General features: G+C 38.3%; 3 protein-coding genes across 3 annotated transcripts in view; 1 reads left to right on the top strand and 2 right to left on the bottom strand.

Moving 5' to 3' along the window:
* LOC117475663 (nuclear factor 7, brain-like) overlaps nt 1–20,178 on the top strand; it is an 863,632-nt gene that overhangs the window by 428,811 nt on the left and 414,643 nt on the right. The gene's annotated exons all lie outside the window — the stretch shown is intronic.
* Nucleotides 1,017–5,681, bottom strand: LOC117475375 (odorant receptor 131-2-like). Its single transcript, XM_034121520.1, has 3 exons — nt 5,532–5,681; nt 2,395–3,079; nt 1,017–1,090 (listed from the first exon to the last, which is right to left on the bottom strand). Exons 1-3 carry the CDS (start codon nt 5,679–5,681, stop codon nt 1,017–1,019), a joined length of 909 nt encoding a protein of 302 aa, XP_033977411.1.
* On the bottom strand, nt 17,329–18,093 carry LOC117475374 (odorant receptor 131-2-like). Its single transcript, XM_034121519.1, has one exon. It carries the CDS (start codon nt 18,085–18,087, stop codon nt 17,329–17,331), a length of 759 nt encoding a protein of 252 aa, XP_033977410.1. The 5' UTR covers nt 18,088–18,093.

Raw genomic sequence — 20,178 nt, 5'->3', positions numbered from 1 at the left:
ACTTCAACTAATAATCATAATCATCATATTATTAAGTAGAGCTTTTGTTACATTTGAGCACACTTGACTGAAGATAGAACATTTTTTTCTTATGTTTATGCAAATGTGAAGTTCAATGCTTTCTTAGGCCTATTTCTTTTTTTTTACCAACAGCAACTACTTGGTTATTCACAGAGAATAAAGTTAATCTACAATCAATGAACAGATCCTTTATTCTTTTAGAGGAAAAGCATCCATAAGAAACACATTTGCACGGGTCTTAAATATTTCACAAGGTTAATGACATATTTCATATCAATACTAGGTCACATGTGAAGTATAGGAGATAACCTTTTTCAAAATGAGACTGCCACACTTTTGCATTAATCGTTGGATCATTTAGGAGAAAGTTAAAGGTTTTACTAAATGCAACATAAAATGAAGAAATAGTTATAAATATACAGTATGGATCATTTAAAAACAATATAGCATTTTGTTTTTTAGATGAACTATTATTTTCTTTTAAAAAGCACATTAACAGTTTTCTTTCAATTGTATTTTTGCAGAAGAAGCCATGAGCCGGACTATAATATGTTAATACAGTTCAAAAGGATTGCAGTTCAATAAACAACACAATAATAATATATTGCATTAACAGTGTGAGAGCATTAATGACCTCCTTACCTCAGCTTGTAACTCCACCTCGATCAGAAACGAAGGAGCCTGAGATCTGTTTCATCGTTTTATATAAAGCAAGAGGATCATAGACAGATTATTGGACCACGAGCTGCCAATCAGAACAAGGAGAAAACCCTCTTACATCAGTGAAGGTTGACTCTAGTTGTATGGATATGCAATATCAGAGTTTCCCAACTGCATAAGAACAAACTTTTTAGTTGGATAAGTACGGCTCAATCTCAGTAAATGATGGTGTTTATGTATTTACCATTAAAGGGACAGTAATTATGGTGCAAGGAAGCTTGGAGTTGTGCAAACTTTCTTCTTCCTTTGTTGGAAAGAGAATTATTTCTACCGACTCAACACGACAAATGCTTCTTGAGGTACTTTCTGAAAGTCTTGTCTCGTATACCGTAGATCAGGGGTTCCCAACCTTTATTGTGCCAAGGACCGGTAGATACATTAAAAAAAAATCGCGGACCGGTTGTCAATTTTAACTGATTTTAATATTTACTCACCACCAGCAGGTAGCAACAGAGGCTAATTGTATGTAACAGCCTGAACAAATACTAGAACAATATGCATCCAAAACATATTAACAAAGTTTAAAAAAGAACCGGTGTTGTTTTTTGGTTTTTCGGAAAACCAAAAAACCGACGTTATTCAGTTTTTAAACCAAAACGGGAAAACAGATAAATCAACGTTTTGGTTTTGTTTGTATGATTTACGGATAATCCAGTGAATGCTGGGAAAATGTTGTTCGTTCCGGTGCACTCCCGACAGCATTTAGCACTACATCGAGATTAAGATTAAACTAATTTATTTTGGGAACAGCCGCATATATGCCGGTGTCGGACAGACACAAACACACCGAACACACAGAGCTGAGCTGAGCAGAGCACATACACACACATCATGCGCCTTGGTGACTGACTGGACATCTCCTTCAAAAAAATAATAAAAGGGGGAGTAATCGGGCAGTTCGATGTGTGTAGATGTGTGTGTGGTTAACACGTAGCAGCCTGCAGTCACTCTTAAACTGTTCTGATTAAGTTAAACACAGCGAAGGCGGTGCGTAAAAAGGCACAGCTCTTTACCGAGTATACGTCCCGCTGCCTCCTGATGCTGCAGCCATTTCATGAAGGAGGGTTTCCTTCTATAAAACAGCTGCGGGCAGCAGATCGTGAGAGTCCCGGACATTAATTCATAGATCAAGGCAGACTGGTTTACTCTCCTGTTTTGCCAATCCGGTGCTTAAACAAATAGCTCTACACCCCTGGCCGACATGTCCTTAAAATGAAGTCCGAGTTTGAAATATATCTCAAATAATGTATGCACCACCATTTCCCCACATAAACATAACAGTCTGCAATCAAACGGTTGTCTCCTGTGCGCTCCTCTTCCTACTTGGCGCACCGGTAACATGCTCGTGCGCACAAGAGGCTGAGACCTTAGGCTGAGCCGCCGAATCCCTCGGAACATCATAAAAGCCATTTTCAACGGTTTTCTGGTGAAAGATTAACTAGCTACTGGATGAAATAATATGACTGGTGGCATAGGTGCGAAAATTAAATACTTTTTGAAAAAAAGATTATGATAAAATATTTTTATATATTTATAATTCTGCAAATATTACGATAAACTCACAGCTATTTCGCGGCCCGGCAGTAACACCTCCGCGGCCCGGTACCGGTCCGCGGACCGGGGGTTGGGAACCCCTGCCGTAGATGATCGGACTGATCGATCGTGGCAGGACCTGAATAACAATATAATAAGTAAAGAGGATGTCTGTAGAGTTCTGAGGAAACCATTGCATCAGAACATCTCGAAGCTGCGGGGCTACATATGTTAGCATGCAGAGAAGCAGCTGAAACCCATGGAGCAAGACTGTGTTTCTGGCTTTTTTAGCATCTTCGCTTGCTGTTTGTGCAGTGGAGAGAATTCGGAAGTAAGCGTAAAAGACAGTAGTCCAAACTATAACAAGCAACACTATATATGTGATATCTCTCTTCTCCAAGATGATGGGATTTGCGAAAACATTTTCCCTGAGGCAGAAGATCTTTGAATGAAAGAAGTCCAATGGCACTGTGGCCAAAGTGATGAAGAGATCAGGGAGACAAGACAACATGGTGGTCGTCCAGATCAGACCAATCAGGATCAGCGTTCTGTTGATGGTACAGATCTGAACGTGGCGTAGAGGGAAACAAATGGCGATGAAACACTCCAGCGCCATGCAAGCCAGATTCAGAGGCGTGTTAAAATCGGTGAAAATAGCAAGCATGAGGATAATGGAACAGATGGAGACATTGATCCTGTAGATGGTGTAGCTGATGACGAAAAGCAGGAGGGTCAACGTGATCTGGATCATATCGTTGACCACCAAGTGAATAAAAAGGATATATCGTGGATTCATGTAGAAGATCTGGGTTGAATGAAAGGAGAGGAAACATTTAACATCATTAATGACATGTGATCTAGTTTATAACCAGAGATGGCAAAAGTACACACGTTCTTTACTCAAGTAGAAGTATAATACTCGTGTTTAAAAGTAAAGTACTGATACCAGAAAAATGAACTTAGATGTTCCAAGATGTTCAGATGACTTATTCAATCTTTATGCATGTATTTACAACTTTATCAACATACAATTCACCTAATCATGATATGATATCCAGGTACAGAATATTCCCAATGCAAGCTGTAAATGGGGTCTCAAAGCTTGAAAAACTTTTGCAAATTTGTCTTTATGAAGAAATGCAACACTACAAACATCAAGCATTGAAAACTTTAGATTAAAGACATGCTAGGTCAACTTTATCCCTTTTCTGTAAGTTAAGAATCACCGCTATCAATTAATGTTAATTAATGTGTTATTGAATATTAACGTCTATGGTTCATGTGGAGCTGATGATTTAAATATGAATTTCCTAAATTGTTTAAAGGTAAGGTAAGGTACCTATTATGCAAAATCCACTTCCTCATGTCTTTCCTACATCAACATGTGTCCCCTCTGAAGAGACTCTGAAAGTTGCAGGAAAAAAGATTCTCTCTCTTGTTGTCCTGATCCATTTATATAAAAACCTGTCTGAAAATGAGCTGATCAGATTTTGGCCACTTTATGATGTCATAATGAGGTTTTGGCTTGTGTAACCATTAGCCAATCAGCAACCAAGGTAACCCCCCCCCCCCCCCCCCCCCCCCCCCCCCCCCCCCTTATCACCTGAATCTCCTCCTAGAGCACCATTGTCTTCTTTTTAACCAAATCTCTCTCAGAGGGGCGTGGGGAGTGGCTCCTTATTTTCATCTAAAGTAACAGACAGGGGCCGTTTCTCAATCGCGAGGATGCTGGCTTGGTAGCACAGCCGAGCCGAGCATTTTGCTTCAGAAGCGAGGCAAGAATACTTCCTGCCATTCGGAAAACGAAGAGTGGAACAGGCTAGCAAGTGTGCAGGGGTGCGTCATATGAGATGCCCCGCCTTACATCTTCCGCCACAGATTTGGGGAAATTGGTCCATGCGCAAAGCATTGTGGGGATTTTAAGGACGCGAAGTCTACCCATGTGCAGCCTCGAAATTTCTCCCAAACCAAGGACGCGGCCTCGGTGGAATTCCAAGTATGCTGGAGATTGGAATAGTCCTTCGGCGGCACTCGATGACGCAGCATCCTTGAAATATTGACTTGGAAGCCAATATCCTCGTGATTGAGAAACGGCCAGAGAATCAGCACTTTTGAAACAGGGCTGAAACAGAGGGGATTATGGGATGCTGCAATGATCTGTTTGGTGTTTGGAGCCAAACACTTCAGAGACATGTTCTGTATATATCTGAGACCTATAATATATTGACAGGGTTGGGTTTAACGGAATACATGTAACGGCGTTACGTAATCAGAATACAAAAATCAAGTAACTGTATTCAGCTCGCGTTACATTTGAAAAACGAGTAATCTGATTATAGTTACTTTCGTAAACCTGAAGTGAATACATTTTGGAATACTTATTGGAATTATTGGTGGAAAAGTTTCCTCACAAAATGTAATATTCATTACCGGCAGATCTGAGTGCACAGCGCTGCAGCGTGTCTGTGAGCGAGAAAGAGAGAGAGAGAGAGAGAGAGAGAGAGAGAGAGAGAGAGAGAGAGAGAGAGAGAGAGAGAGAGAGAGAGAGAGAGAGAGAGAGATGCAGCGTGTCTGTGAGGCCCCGCCCCCGCACGCAGATGAGAGAGAGACACATATTTTTAAATATATTGAAATTTAGAAACGGAGATGGTTCGATAGAATGTGCAAGATAACGTTTATTTAGCATTTCTTTATTGTCGAAATGATGAAATTTCATAACGGGATGAAATCAAAGTGAATGGCCTGCTGCTGCTGAATGCATGGGGCAAGTGACTGGAAAACGTTTTTAAAGTTATTACATAGTTTCAGATAATAATAATAATAAATAATAATAATAATTCATTCTATTTAGAGGCGCCTTTCAAAGCATAATATTCTAAGGAAAGGTTTAAGAGAGTACAAAGAATGCAGTCCGGGTGATGTTTTTTATGTGGGGTACAGATGAGAGGGAGCTGTCCAGAATGACACCAAGATGTCGTGTTTGAGTTGTGCTCTTGATAAGCCATTAAACCAGTAAAATAAGTGTCTCCTGTGCACCAAAACATACCCATCTGTTATGGAAAAATAAAGTATTCCAAAAGTATTCTAAAAGTAATCTGAATACGTTTTTTAAGACACGTAACTATAACTGTATTCGGATTACTTTCAGAGCCATGTATTCAGTATTCAGTAACTAATTACATTCACAAAGTAACCCTCCCAACCCTGTATATTGATGAAAAACAGTATAATAGGGGACCTTTAAGGGAATATCAGACCTGGTGTTTTCTGAAGGTGTGAATGAGGCCTGTGTTGATGAAGTTGATGGAGATCCCGAGAATCACAACAATCAGATTCTTGGCCACAGCTTTAATTAAAGAATCTGGAGTTCGACCAACCGCTGTCACAGTGACAGATGACAGGTTCATCTTTTGAAAAAGAAAAGGAAAACATAATATGAAGTAGATATTAATAAATGCTTTCTCTACAATAGTTATAGAATACCACAATATAACTGTAGATAATTAAGTTCAACCTGGGTAAACTTTTCAAATACTTATTTTTAGTTTGAATGCATTGTATTATTCTTCAAATTTGAGGATCAAATACATTACATTTTTCCGAATTATCAAAACCTTTGGCCCAGATTTAGCTCCATAATAAAGTGCATAAAATACTAAGCTTTATGAGAAAGTTAAATATAAGTAAACATCAAACAAACTACCCATAGTGTTCAAGATAACATGTCTTAAAACCTAGCAAGAAATATTTGAGTCTGATATATTTCAGTCTCTAAAGTTGAAGAACATTGACCTTGTAGTTTATGACAATAAGTTCAATGGAAAAAGTTAAATATAAAAAAAGTCATATAAGAGGATATCATAAAATCAACCTGATCTCACCAGAATGCGTGACTCCACCACGACTCCTTAACACTGCATTGCGTGGTGGAGTCACGAACTTTGTTACATTTACGTGTCTGCACCACGCAAACAACGCCAATGTAAAGTGAATGAGGCTCCTTTGTCGTGGTGCACACACGCATTTCTACAACGTCCAGCAGTGAGCTTTTATTCTATAAAACGTTTTTAAAATCTACTGTATAGCTTGTAGTAACTCACAGGAGGCTTCTTTTATTAGGGTCTGAGACCTAGGTCGGCGAAGACCCTATTGAAATCGGTCGCGCAGCGACCGATAAACCTTTGACCCCCGCAACATATGTGAAAACTCACCAAATTTTGCACGCGCGTCAGAAGTGGTGCAACTTCAGATGTGTAATTGATTCCGGAACTTTGCGTAAAAAATTGCGTAGGCCACGACCACTTCCGTTTTTAACCTAAACTCCCCCCACTTTAACTTTCACGTAAACGAACGAAACTCGCTACGCATATCTCGGGTGCGGAGACAAACCAAAAAGCCTCTTGAAGGGGTGTAAAATAACGTACAGGAAGCTGGCCATTTTGAATTTGGAGTCGGAAAAACGCGATTTATCGCGTTTTTCGTCCTCCGCACGAAATCTATCTTCTCCCAGGGACTTTATCCGTACGACTCGAAATTCGTCGGGTAGCATCTCGAGACATGGGCAATTAAAAGTTATCACGGAAGTTTTTTTCTTTCGCACGGCACAGCCGTTATTTGGCGCCAAAGTTCGCGTTCGCTCGATGCTAGGCCCATCAAACGCCATGGAATACGATGATGTCATAACTGAAACTGACATGCTCACAACGCCACCAAACTTCACATGATGGTTAACACTGCGGCCCTGAACAGCTCTACGTCAAAGTTTATGTTACTTAATATGGCGTTACCATGGCAACGCATCCCTCGCCGTAAAACACGATGTTGTCTTAATTCAATGGAAAAGGTTCAAAACGGCACCAGACTTCAGATGACAGTTAATGGTCCGGCCCTCAACAGCTCTACGTGAAATCTGAGATCTCACCGTATGCCGTTTCCATGGCAACGCATCCCTAGCCGTAAAACACAATGTTGTCTTAAGTCAATGGAAAATGTTCCAAACTGCACCAGACTTCAGATGACAGTTAATGGTCCGGCCCTCAACAGCTCTACGCCAATTCTGGGATGTCATCATATGCCGTTTCCATGGCAATGAATCACTCGCCGTAAAACACGATGTTGTCTTAAGTCAATGGAAAATGTTCCAAACTGCACCAGACTTCAGATGACAGTTAATGGTCCGGCCCTCAACAGCTCTACGCCAATTCTGGGATGTCATCATATGCCGTTTCCATGGCAACGAATCACTCGCCGTAAAACACGATGTTGTCTTAATTCAATGGAAAACCTTCCAAACGGCACCAGACTTCAGATGACAGTTAATGGTCCGGCCCTCAACAGCTCTACGTGAAATCTGAGATCTCACCGTATGCCGTTTCCATGGCAACGGATCCCTCGCCGTAAAACACGATGTTGTCTTAAGTCAATGGAAAATGTTCCAAACTGCACCACACTTCAGATGATGGCTAGTAGTCCGGCCCTCAACAGCTCTAGGTGAAATCGGAGATCTCACCGTATGCCGTTTCCATGGCAACGCATCCCTAGCCGTAAAACACAATGTTGTCTTAAGTCAATGGAAAATGGTCCAAACTGCACCAGACTTCAGATGACGGCTACTAGTCCGCCCCTCAACAGCACTATGCCAATTATGGGATGTCATCATATGCCGTTTCCATGGCAACGCATCCTTCGCCATAAAACACAATGTTGTCTTAAGTCATTGGAAAATGGTCCAAACTGCACCAGACTTCAGATGACGACTACTAGTCCGCCCCTCAACAGCTCTACGCCAATTCTGGGATGTCATCATATGCCGTTGCCATGGCGATAGATCACTCGCCATCAAACACAATGTTTACTGTATGATACTGCTGTAACTCCCATTTACGTTGTCCGATCGGCCTGAAACTTCCCACGTTTGCCAACGGCCGAGTCCGGAAAACTACTGCATGATACCTCGACGTGCGGACAACAGCCTGCGGAGCGTCGAAGACCCGCTCAACGCTGCTTGCAGCTTTAATTTTATTTGTATTCATAATAATTTTTATTTTTCGTCAGAATGTATTATGGTGCATTATTCACCAATGTTTGTTCTCAAAAAACAATGTATTGTAAGTAATACAACTGTGATTTTTATTAAATTAGTTCGTTTTTAAGGAAGGCCAGAGCTTCAGCTGTGTCAAAGAGATTGTTCCCTTTAGTTAACGTTATTTAAAAGATAATTATATTCCTATTTGATTAAGTACCCTTTATTGTATTACGGACCCAAAGAGCTGAGCGTCCATTCCCATTGGATAACAGAGCATTTTACACCCGGAAGTAAGTATTCTCCTTACTGTCCATTGATTTTATTTACAGTGATATCTGCACTACTCATCAACTCAAAAACACCAGATTATCCTTGTTAATTACACAACATTGATTGGTTTAAATTGTGTACAATGCTTTTGTATTTTCCCCTTTCGATTCGGAGAAACAAATATGTTTTCGGAGTGTGTGGATGGTAGAAGACACTACACTACCCAGAATCCTCAGCTATTGTTCCGCTTTGCCTCAAGCTCTGTGATTGGTTGACCTCCAACTGCATTCCAATGAAAAAAACGTTTCGTCAAAGATCAAATCATACTTTATTCAGCAGTGCTTGCTTTACTCTTTGAAAGTCATCACATGAATGCATTGTAATGAATGGTTTGGCTGCATTAAACATTACACATCTGTCGTAGTTCTTTATTTATCTACAGAGATCGGGCCTCAGAATGGACCGGAAACTATTCTTTTACCGTTCTATTTTAATTTCACAATAAAGTTAGTAGTAATAATTTGTTTTGATATTATTGTTTTTTATTAACTACTAGACCGCTGGGTCATGTTAAGACCATCTTTTCTGTGTTGCTGTGGGTTTTTTACATCGCTTTTGTGTTACAAATATCAAAACAATAACAGAATATATCCGTCGTAAACTAAACCAGAAACAGCAGTATATTTTATTTTGTTAACACTGTAAACTTGACAGCTTTTTAACCCGCACCTCCTACTGGTTAAAGCACGTTATTACACGTTTAGAGTAATGCAATGCAGGTAGATTGGGTTGCTTTTTATTGACTGTTTTAAAATGCCTTTTTCTTAATGTCTTTCATTTTTGTAAAGCACTTTTGAATGTGTTATATTTGATGAAAACATTTCAATATTAAGAGTACATACTCTTAATATAGTGGGAAAGTGGAAGGTCAATGATATAAATAATATAGAATAGAAAATATCAAGAAGATACTGTAAGTGATCTCTACAATAAAACAGTTTAGTGCCTGATAGGAGGATGTGCAAAACAGACAAACTTATAAGGCTTTATTTAAACATTAAAGAATACTTTAGGTTAAGGTCGTCTTTTAAATAAGAAAAAAGCTTTGGGGGTATCTACAGATATTAAGCCTGACTGAGTACTTAACGTCTAATATATTGCATGGTTTGTTTTGGAACTTGACAATCAACTTTCCTTCAATGTTAACTATGTTGAAGCACTTATTTTAACTGATATTATACATATTAATTATACTCTTATAAGATGTATGTAGATAGTATAAGAAATGTGCAGAATATGTTTAATGGTGGAGGTACACAGATATCGATAGATGTATTGTGATGCACTGTTGATGAACCTGTGACCCAAGTGTTTCATTCATTGCATAACTACACCGTAGTTGTGTATATGATATGTCAATAAACCTTAGAAAATCTTGAAATCTTGAAAGGGATGTGCAAAATAGCCATTATATACAGTTTTTAATTAACTATTAGTAGAGAATAACGAGTAATGAATATGCTTTAGGGATCTGCAGATACATATTTAGTCTTCTCAAGCACCCACTACCAAATATCTCGCCTGATTGTTGGCTGAATTCACTGAATTTTACTCCGGTGTAACAAAAGTCTGATTTAAGGGTTGTTTATATTTCACATCATTAATCCAAATCTGTAAAGTAACTAAAATAAATGTAGTGGAGTAAAAATACCAGGTTAACCTTAAAGAAAGCCCTCAGGATTATAAAAGCCCCCTATCACCCCACAAACTGTTCTGTCTGCTGCCGTCTGGCAGGCGGTACCGCAGCATCCGGACTAAAACCACCAGACTCGGGGACAGTTTCATCCCACAGGCCATAAGACTATTAAACACCTGAACTTAGAAACAACATCCATAACATTCATCTGGCTGCTACTTAGAAATTATTTATCTAATATATCATATTCCAATCACTTGTATATAGACTCTTATTGCACTATTTCACTTTTTACTATTTTACTATTTTTCTTTTTGTATTTACTTGCACTATTTGTTCTGTGTAGCCTATCTGTTTTATTGTGTTGCACTGTTGGAGGAGCCTGTGACCTAAGGGGGGGGGTAGGACACGTTCTAAGCACATGGTGTAGTCCTATAGCTGAGGATTCTGGGTAGTGTAGTGCCTTCTGCCATCCACACACTACGAACAAATATTTGTTTCTCCGAATCGAAAGGGGAAAATACAAAAGCATTGTACACAATTTAAACCAATCAATGTTGTGTAATTAACAAGGATAATCTGGTGTTTTTGAGTTGATGAGTAGTGCAGATATCACTGTAAATAAAATCAATGGACAGTAGGGAGAATACTTACTTCCGGGTGTAAAATGCTCTGTTATCCAATGGGAATGGACGCTCAGCTCTTTGGGTCCGTAATACAATAAAGGGGACTTAATCAAATAGGAATATAATTATCTTTTAAATAACGTTAACTAAAGGGAACAATCTCTTTGACACAGCTGAAGCTCTGGCCTTCCTTAAAAACGAACTAATTTAATAAAAATCACAGTTGTATTACACACAATGCATTGTTTTTTGAGAACAAACATTGGTGAATAATGCACCATAATACATTCTGACGAAAAATAAAAATGATTATGAATACAAATAAAATAAAAGAAGCCTCCTGTGAGTTACTACAAGCTATAAAGTAGATTTTAAAAACGTTTTATAGAATAAAAGCTCACTGCTGGACATTGTAGAAATGCGTGTGTGCACCACGACAAAGGAGCCTCATTCACTTTACATTGGAGTTGTTTGCGTGGTGCAAACACGTAAATGTAGCAAAGTTCGTGACTCCACCACGCAATGCAGTGTTAAGGAGTCGTGGTGGAGTCACGCATTCTGGTGAGATCAGGTTGCATAAAATGCATTTGGGAGATCAAGCCTGCAATTAATATAATCAAACATAAAAAGGAAGCTTGAATATTTACCTTAACAATAGTGCACATGGATCTTGTCTGACGGCAAAATCATTCTCAAAAACGTCTTTTGATTTACAAGTAGTTGTTTCAGATAGCCCTGATCGTATTGCTGTAGTTGATATACGGAGAAAATACACAATAATAAATATTTAAATTGGGGGAATGATGAATCAAAGAACCACCGTTCTCATAATACCAAGCATAAACATTGACATATAAATATACTCTGATAACAGCAGCAGGGACAGAAGCAAAGCATTCATCTAAAATATATCAATATTTTACCGCAATTTACTTTAATCCATTGAACGTGGAAAGTTGGTTATTGGAAAAAAACGATTTGGGAAAATCATAAAATAATAATAACCAGCATCTACAGTAGCTTTAAAATTAACTTTAGTTTGTTGCGAAAAGAAATGTCCTAATGTTTAAATCAACATTAGGGATGAGGGGATTTTAAATTTGAGAAACAGAAACAAAACAATTGCATTTGTTGCAGGACAAACAACCTGTAAACATACAGTGTAATCCATATTATGCATAAACTATAAAATAAAGAGCTGTTGACTATGAGATAATGTTATAAGTGTAACATTAAAAGTAAAGAAACATGAGGTAACTGACAAAACAGATCATTATTAGGGTTTCTCATAACTGAGGAGCTGATGCAGAATCAAATATTGCCTACCAAATGACCATATAATGATAATAATACATACAAAGTTATACAGTATATTTATTTTCTAAGAACTTAAAGGCACTTTACAATAAACAATTCTTATAAGCAAACAAAACAAACTTACATAGAAACATGAAAGAACTATGAAAATAATTATAAAACAACAAAAACAAACTATGCAGAGAGTTATGTTGCTTACCTTAATCAATGCATCTAGACAATGACAGCAGCAAGTGAACCTCTGACTTTATGGGGTGATCCAAACCCATCCACACATTACTCAGGAGGCTATTTTTGCAGGTATAAGTTGTAAAATGCTGAATAAGTGTCCGTAACCTACATGATCTGCATTTCTCGGTCACGATCAGTTGTATTATGTTGTGTCACGGTAAATGTTGCGGCCGCAAGGTATTGTGGGAAAACATTTATCTTTTTCTTTCGTAAAGGAAGGTCCAGTGTTTCCTAAGCTAAAGGAGATTCGAAAGGAAGTTTCAATTTCTATCATCTAGATCAGGGGTGGGCCACATACAGAAACATATACGAAGGGCTGGGCCGCTCACTAGAGGTATATTCCCTTGTAAATTCAGTTATAAGTTGGAAAAATCTATCCATTGTAGGTCAACTATTATTGATACTTGAAAATGCTTTAAGAAAAAAACAGCCTACTGTACATCACAGCTCTCCAGAGGGTGTTAGAAAAAAACAACTCACAGCTCAGGGTTTCAGTTATTGTGTTGACAGCTCATTCCTTAAAACAGAAGCTTCAGATTGATTATAATGAGAGGAAATATGAAGGGTATGTTTCAAGGTTGTTATGTTAATTTGTTATTGGGCTTTTTTCGTATCATCTTAGAAACATGTTCTAACAAGTTTAGAACATGTTTTCAACTTTAATTGACTGAATTTATTTGAAAAGTGGGCTTATTAACACATGCATATAATATATTTGAACATATTTATTTAAGAAGTACAATATAAGACAAGCAGAAGTTTATTATAATTAAGTCATTATACTTTTTGAATTTGCTGAGGGCCAATTCAAAATGGTCCGCGGGCTGTAGTTTGGACACCCCTGATCCAGAGAATCAAAACAGCTCTTATCAGGGCTGCCGCTTAGAAACTTCCGGGTTATTTCACTCCGTTAGAAACCTTTCTAAACGGGATTTACAATTCCACCACAACCTAGGACATTTCCTAATTTTTTGCATATTACTGCAACATCAACTTTGATGAGTGTGAATCAAGCGGCAAACTGGGGCAAAGCCGGGAAGCCTATAATGGAGTGCCTCAAACTGCAGTTCATCTAGTGGCCGGTAGGAGCAGTCTGCAGAAGGGAGCAATTTCCATAGACCCCCATGTTAAAATGCCCAACTTTACAGCAGAAATAAACATGTTTACATCGTGGTTAAAAAAAACATATTCTCTGTATAGTTAGATTCCCCCTTCATGACAACTGTGGGGGGGGGGGTGAGTTTTTTCTCAACTCATCTGTTTAATTAATATTAAGCCTTAAAGTTATGCATAAATTAGGGCGTGGTCTGATGTTAGCTTCCTTTCTCTCTGCTAGCAGCTCCATGATGCTACAGGGACTCAGCCTGCTCAGCTCATCCGGGGAACATAACTTGAAATCTGCCGTGTTTGTTGTGCTGGTGCCTTGTTGACTATTCTTCATGCTTATATCGGACTATTGTGACTCGCTCTGCGGTTAAAACAAACGGTGCATGAATGCGGTTTTGCGGTAAGTGAAATTTGAGTACTTTATATATGTGTTTATGATTTTAATCAGCTAACGTAATGAATGTTAAGGCTTGGGTTAGCATGTAAGCTAGTGGTAGCTACATCTGTGCTAACTATGCTAATCGTAGCCTCCAAGTTAAAACGAAATAGAGAAGTGTTAAGCGTTAAGCGTTAAGTGGGATAATACTGTAGAACAAACGGCTTCTGTTTGAGGTTGGTAAAATAAGGTCATCTTTGTAAGTTAGAGAGATATTTTATTCGGTAGAACTGTATGCATCGCTAAGGTTAATTTAAATTCGCTATGCTCGATTATGTAGACGAGCTAACGTCAAAGTAGTGTTGAAGAGTAGCGTAGTGTATGTTAAATCAACCTCACAATAAGATGTGTGTATATTACAATTATTAATGTCATGTTTCAAGATGATTACTTAGATATTACAATATGGATGGTTGAGCTGGAGTTCATTATTGAGCTTACACATTAACCTCACAGTCATATCTGAAGAACGAACCCAAACCTTGTTGTTTTTATTAATTGTATTACCAAATTGGTATCAAATAAATAGTAAGCATTTATTTGATTTTCATTACACTTGTGAAACCGACTAATTGTTGCTGTAGAACGTGAACATGTAACTTAATGCCTGCATGTAAGAACGATGAATAGCCTAGTCCAGTGGTTCTCAAATGGGGGTATGCGGAACCCTAGGGGTACGTTGGAGTACTGCAGGGGGTACGTGAGATTTATTTTATGTTAATGAAAAAATACAACATAAGTAATGCATTTAAACAAACTACTAATCGTAGATTAACTACTTTATTCAAAAGTAATAATAAAATGGGGGAAATAAACGGGGTGCTCTCTTTTCCTCTCCCTCTCCTGACAGCCCGTCAGTCTCGTGCAGCTCGCTGAACCTGTAATAAGTGACCCGACAGTAAAGAATAAATATATTTCTTATAACTAGTTTAGCTAGTTCCAGAGTAGATAAACTAGCTAAGTGTGTTAGGTCTAACTCTAGTGTATTTTGCTCGGCTCAACGGTCCGTCACAGCGGCGGAGCTGTGATCCAGAAGAGCTGCGTGTTCTCCGTCAGCAGCAGCTGATCTGATCTCTGATCTCTCTCTCGCGTCCGGTTATACTTCACTCGCGTTTATGTCCAAATCTATCAGATCTAGCTAGTTCTAGTTAATTATATGACTGCCTGCTTTTCAAAGGACCTAAACAATAAGCGTTGCTTGGCAACGGCTTGTGGCTGCAAAATATAGCGCAGCATTATGCATATGTTTATATGAGGGGTCAAAATCCCATGCTCATAAAATGCTCATATATTTTTCTCTCTTCATTCCCCACGCCCCAAAATAAATAAATAAATATACAAATTTTAGGAAAAGTAAGGAAGTTTTAGCAGTGTGGGTTTTATATTAACAGAGTTACACATATTTCAAAACGCAAAGTGTAATAACTGCAGTTGCCTCCCTGTCACCGAGAATGACAAAGATCCTCAGTGAAGCACAAGCCCATGTTTCTCACTAAATTGTAAGTACAACTTATTAAAAAGATCAGTTCAATGCAACTAATGTCGTCTTGCATGATGTTAAAATTGGTTTGCCAGGAATTTAGTGATGGATTGTAAACATTTGAAATGTAGCATTTAAGTGTTTCTCAGTTACAATGTTGTTGTTTTAATAAATCAGACACTGATGGTGCAGCGCTGTACTGTACCTCTTTATATAGGCTTTTTGTCCCTAACAAATAGTTTTTGCGCTGATCAGGGGGTACTTGGCTGACATTCTTTTTTCAAAGGGAGTACATTATTGAAAAAAGTTTGTTCTTCCAAAGTTACAGTAAAATAAAAAGGACCCTGATTCAGCCAATACACTGATATACATTCCATTAAACAATACTAAATACTAGATCACCTACACATCAGTGAAGTTGAGGGTTTTTTCCATGCAAAAGGTTACATTTAGATGTTAACAAGCAATATGACTTTTTTGTCAACTTTCTAATTTAATGTATTGAAGGCAAAGATATTTGACACATAGTGAGAACTGCTACTATTTATCTCTCAATATTGTCTGTAAAAAACGTGGTAAAAGTTATTCTTTCAGTGAGAATTTCAGTGAGCTTCTACAGTTGCACTACGTTTTGATCAAAGTTAAATATTATTTTGATAATAACATATATTTCAATGTTGATGAACTTCATACTGTTCATTCATAATCTGATTGTCTTTGTAGCTCACTGTTGAAATAACAAAAAAACATTACAATTACAAAATAATTATATCTACAGCCCCTAAACACAAACACACCTCTTTCATAAATAACACACTTGTTCTGCAATAATATGTTTTATGTTTCCTGTAATTTTTGTTAGGAAAGGACATGCCTGAAAGACACGACTCAGCATTTTCTCCTTCTCCGAGGGTCAAGAAGAACATCCAAGAGGAAAATTAAAAGCTGATGTTATGAGATTTTAAGACCAGTACAGGACATTCACTAATAAACTGCACTTTTATTGTGAAAATAAAGATCTGCACACCGAATATGTTTGTAGTCTATCAGGACCATGATTTGTTTGTGAATACAGCTGTGAAAAGAGAGTGAAAGGCAGCTGACACTAACCTGAGGTGATGCTTGTAGAGCTGGACACCAACAATATGGCAACTGGAAATAACAAACTTTATATGTTGCCTTGTATTTGGGGCGTATTCTGGAGATGACGTATCTTTTGTTAAACTGCTAATTAAACAAACTGCTACGATTTCACTGCCAGCTACAGTGTTGTCTGTAGGCCTAAATTGGACTTCACAATCACGTTACAATCCAAATGTGTATGTGGTATTCAGATGTGGGAAGTAGTGGAGTACAAACACTTTGTTACTGTACTTAAGTACATTTTTCTGGTATCAGTACTTTACTCCACTACTTATTTTTCTGACTACTTTTTACTTTTACTTCCTACATTTTTAACACAAACTTTTACTTTCTAATCCTTAGATTTTCAAAACAGGCTGGTTACTTTAGTTTTAATCTGTGTTTGGTGGTGTGATCATTATTATTTAGAGTCATTGCGTGCCTATTGATTTGAACACGATCCGTGTATCCATCATTTCCTGGTCTTCTCTAAAGAAGAGGGACCAATGAAAACGTTGTCATGTTGCCGTTGTTCAGCATCGAAACATTCATTAGCTAACAATGACATTATTGTTCTATTAATATAAAGGGAGGTCAGGTACTCTTTAAAACAGCTGCTAGTTATGGGTACTTTTTACTTAAGTACATTTCAAAGCCCATACTTCTTTACTTTTACTTGAGTAAAGACGTTTAGTCAGTACTTCTACTTGACCTTTAGTGTATAATTGAAGTCTAAAAAAGGGGCTACTTATTGCTAACTGTCCAACACAGGTGCTTTTTCAGGTACCCCCTGAAAGTCTTGTCTCGTATACCGTAGATGATCGGACTGATCGATCGTGGCAGGACCTGAATAACAATATAATAAGTAAAGAGGATGTCTGTAGAGTTCTGAGGAAACCATTGCATCAGAACTTCTAGAAGCTGCGGGGCTACATATGCTAACATGCAGAGAAGCAGCTGAAACCCATGGAGCAAGACTGTGTTTCTGGCTTTTTTAGCATCTACGCTAGCTGTTTGTGCAGTGGAGAGAATTTGGAAGAAAGTGTAAAAGACAGTAGTCCAAACTGTAACAAGCAACACTATATATGTGATATCTCTATTCTCCAAGATGATGGGATTTGCGAAAACATTTTTCCTGAGGCAGAAAACCTTAGAATAAAAGAAGTCCAATGGCACTGTGGCCAAAGTGATGAAGAGATCAGGGAGACAAGACAACATGGTGGTCGTCCAGATCAAACCAATCAGAATCATAGTTCTCTTGATGGTACAGATCTGAACGTGGCGTAGTGGGAAACAAATGGCGATGAAGCACTCAATTGCCATGCAAGCCAGATTCAGAGGAGTGTTTTCAGTCGTGATGACAAGAATCAGGACACAAATACAGCAGATGGAGACATTGATCCTGTAGATAGTGTAGCTGACAATGAACATGCAAAGGGCCAATGTCATATGGATCATGTCGTTGACCACCAGGTGAATAAAAAGGATATAGCGTGGATTCATGTAGAAGATCTGGAGGGTGGGAAGAAAAGCAAAATGGAAGACAAGGTTTGAAAAACATGGAAGTCTGAGGGTCAGCTTTACAATTAAACCAGGTGAATATCCTTTAAAGTGAAACGGGGGATTCTAAACACAGCATTTTCCAGTTCGTCATTTTCATTTGAAAGCTACCTAACTTAGCTACTTGCATTCACATATCAAATACTGCAACTACCACTGTATGTAGTTTTGAAATATTCGGCATACCCTGACAGCTAGTTGGCGTAAACATCTCTTTTGAGGATGACATCTTCTGGGGATGTTTCTTGCTAGCTACCTAAATACATCAATGGAAGAATTGACGATAAAATCTATTTCCCTTCTTACCGTATATTTACCCACATACCTACATCCCTTTCAACCCTTTATCCCTCTCACCCTCCTTCCTACATCCCTTGATCCCTTCCTCCCTACATTCCTTTTACACTAATTCCTTTTTCCTTACATTTCTCCATCCTTCCTCTCTACATCCCTTTGACCCTAACCATCCCTATATCTCTTTATCCATTCATCCCTTCTTCCCTCCTTCCTACATACCTTGATCCCTTCCTCCTTACATTCCTTTTACACTCATCCCTCTTTCCCTTTCTTCATCATTTCTTCATCCCTGCCTCTCCATATCCCTTTATCCATTCATCCCTCCCTTCATCCTTTCAACCCTTCATCAGATATGAATGCAGCAGTACAGGTTAGCGGATTCACATATATAAGAACTAGGGATGCTCCGATCGCCAATTTTGGGGCCGATCACCGATCGCCGGAATCAGTATCGGCCGATACCGATCGCCGATCCGATCGAGGGGGCGGGGCCTAGGGGATCTTCCATTTAAAGTAATGCTTAAAACTCAGTTAATGGGGCTCATTCACTGGCGCTTCCACAAACAACAACCAACATAATTATTACATTCAAATGAAGTACATTATTCAAGTTGACATTAACTTTGGATAATAACCATAGACTGTATATATAAATATAATAATAACACCGGAGAAATTAGCGGAAGCGCTCTCGTTTCCTCTCTCCCCCTCTCTCTCTCTCCTGACAGCCTGTCAGTATCTCATGCAGCTCGCTGATTCAGTAATATTAATGAGTGACCCGACAGTGAAGAATACATATATTTATAACTAGTTTAGCTTGTTCCAGAGGTAGATAAAATAGCTAAGTGTGTTAGGATCTAACTTGAAGTGTGTGTCACCTGTCAGTCACCGCGGGCGGAGATCCGGGAGAGCTTTCTAACGGAAACTCTGTTGTGTACATTATATATTTATTTACTATTTAGAGCAATAAAAGTAACTATTCTTAACACAGCATTGCAGAAATATAACTTGAAGTGTGTGTCACCTGTCAGTCACCGCGGGCGGAGATCCGGGAGAGCTTTCTAACGGAAACTCTGTTGTGTACATTATATATTTATTTACTATTTAGAGCAATAAAAGTAACTATTCTTAACACAGCATTGCAGAAATATAACTTGAAGTGTGTGTCACCTGTCAGTCACCGCGGGCGGAGATCCGGGAGAGCTTTCTAACGGAAACTCTGTTGTGTACATTATATATTTATTTACTATTTAGAGCAATAAAAGTAACTATTCTTAACACAGCATTGCAGAAATATAACTTGAAGTGTGTGTCACCTGTCAGTCACCGCGGGCGGAGATCCGGGAGAGCTTTCTAACGGAAACTCTGTTGTGTACATTATATATTTATTTACTATTTAGAGCAATAAAAGTAACTATTCTTAACACAGCATTGCAGAAATATAATTAAGACCTGAGAAAGCATAAATTGACAACTGTTTATTTATCGAAAGGCAACATATCCAACATATTCCATTCTCTTAGGGCATGTAGATTTTGAAGAAACTAAAATCAATATAATAGCCTATGCTCGTCTAAAGTGCAGTATAGCAAATATTTTAGCCTTCCTATGGAATAAAAGCTATTTTTCAAATCATAAGAAACCATTATAGCCTATATAAGGCAATACAAATAAATTTCAATAGACGGAACAAAATACAGGGCCTTTCTAAAAATAAGCCTACTTCAAATGTAGACA

This window comes from Trematomus bernacchii, unplaced genomic scaffold, assembly GCF_902827165.1.
Source record: "Trematomus bernacchii unplaced genomic scaffold, fTreBer1.1, whole genome shotgun sequence".
NCBI lineage: Eukaryota > Metazoa > Chordata > Actinopteri > Perciformes > Nototheniidae > Trematomus > Trematomus bernacchii.
The sequence above is the reverse complement of the archived record's forward strand: the minus strand, read 5'-3'. Positions and strand labels throughout refer to the sequence as shown.

Coding starts and splice junctions, on each gene's coding strand:
- LOC117475375 (XM_034121520.1), bottom strand. CDS start 5,681: ATGAACCTGTCATCTGTCACTGTGACAGCGGTTGGTCGAACTCCAGAT. Junction 3,080..5,531: donor ACACCTTCAGAAAACACCAG/GTCTGATATTCC, acceptor CATTCAACCCAG/ATCTTCTACATGAATCCACG. Junction 1,091..2,394: donor GGTCCTGCCACGATCGATCA/GTCCGATCATCT, acceptor GGCACAATAAAG/GTTGGGAACCCCTGATCTAC.
- LOC117475374 (XM_034121519.1), bottom strand. CDS start 18,087: ATGAATCCACGCTATATCCTTTTTATTCACCTGGTGGTCAACGACATG.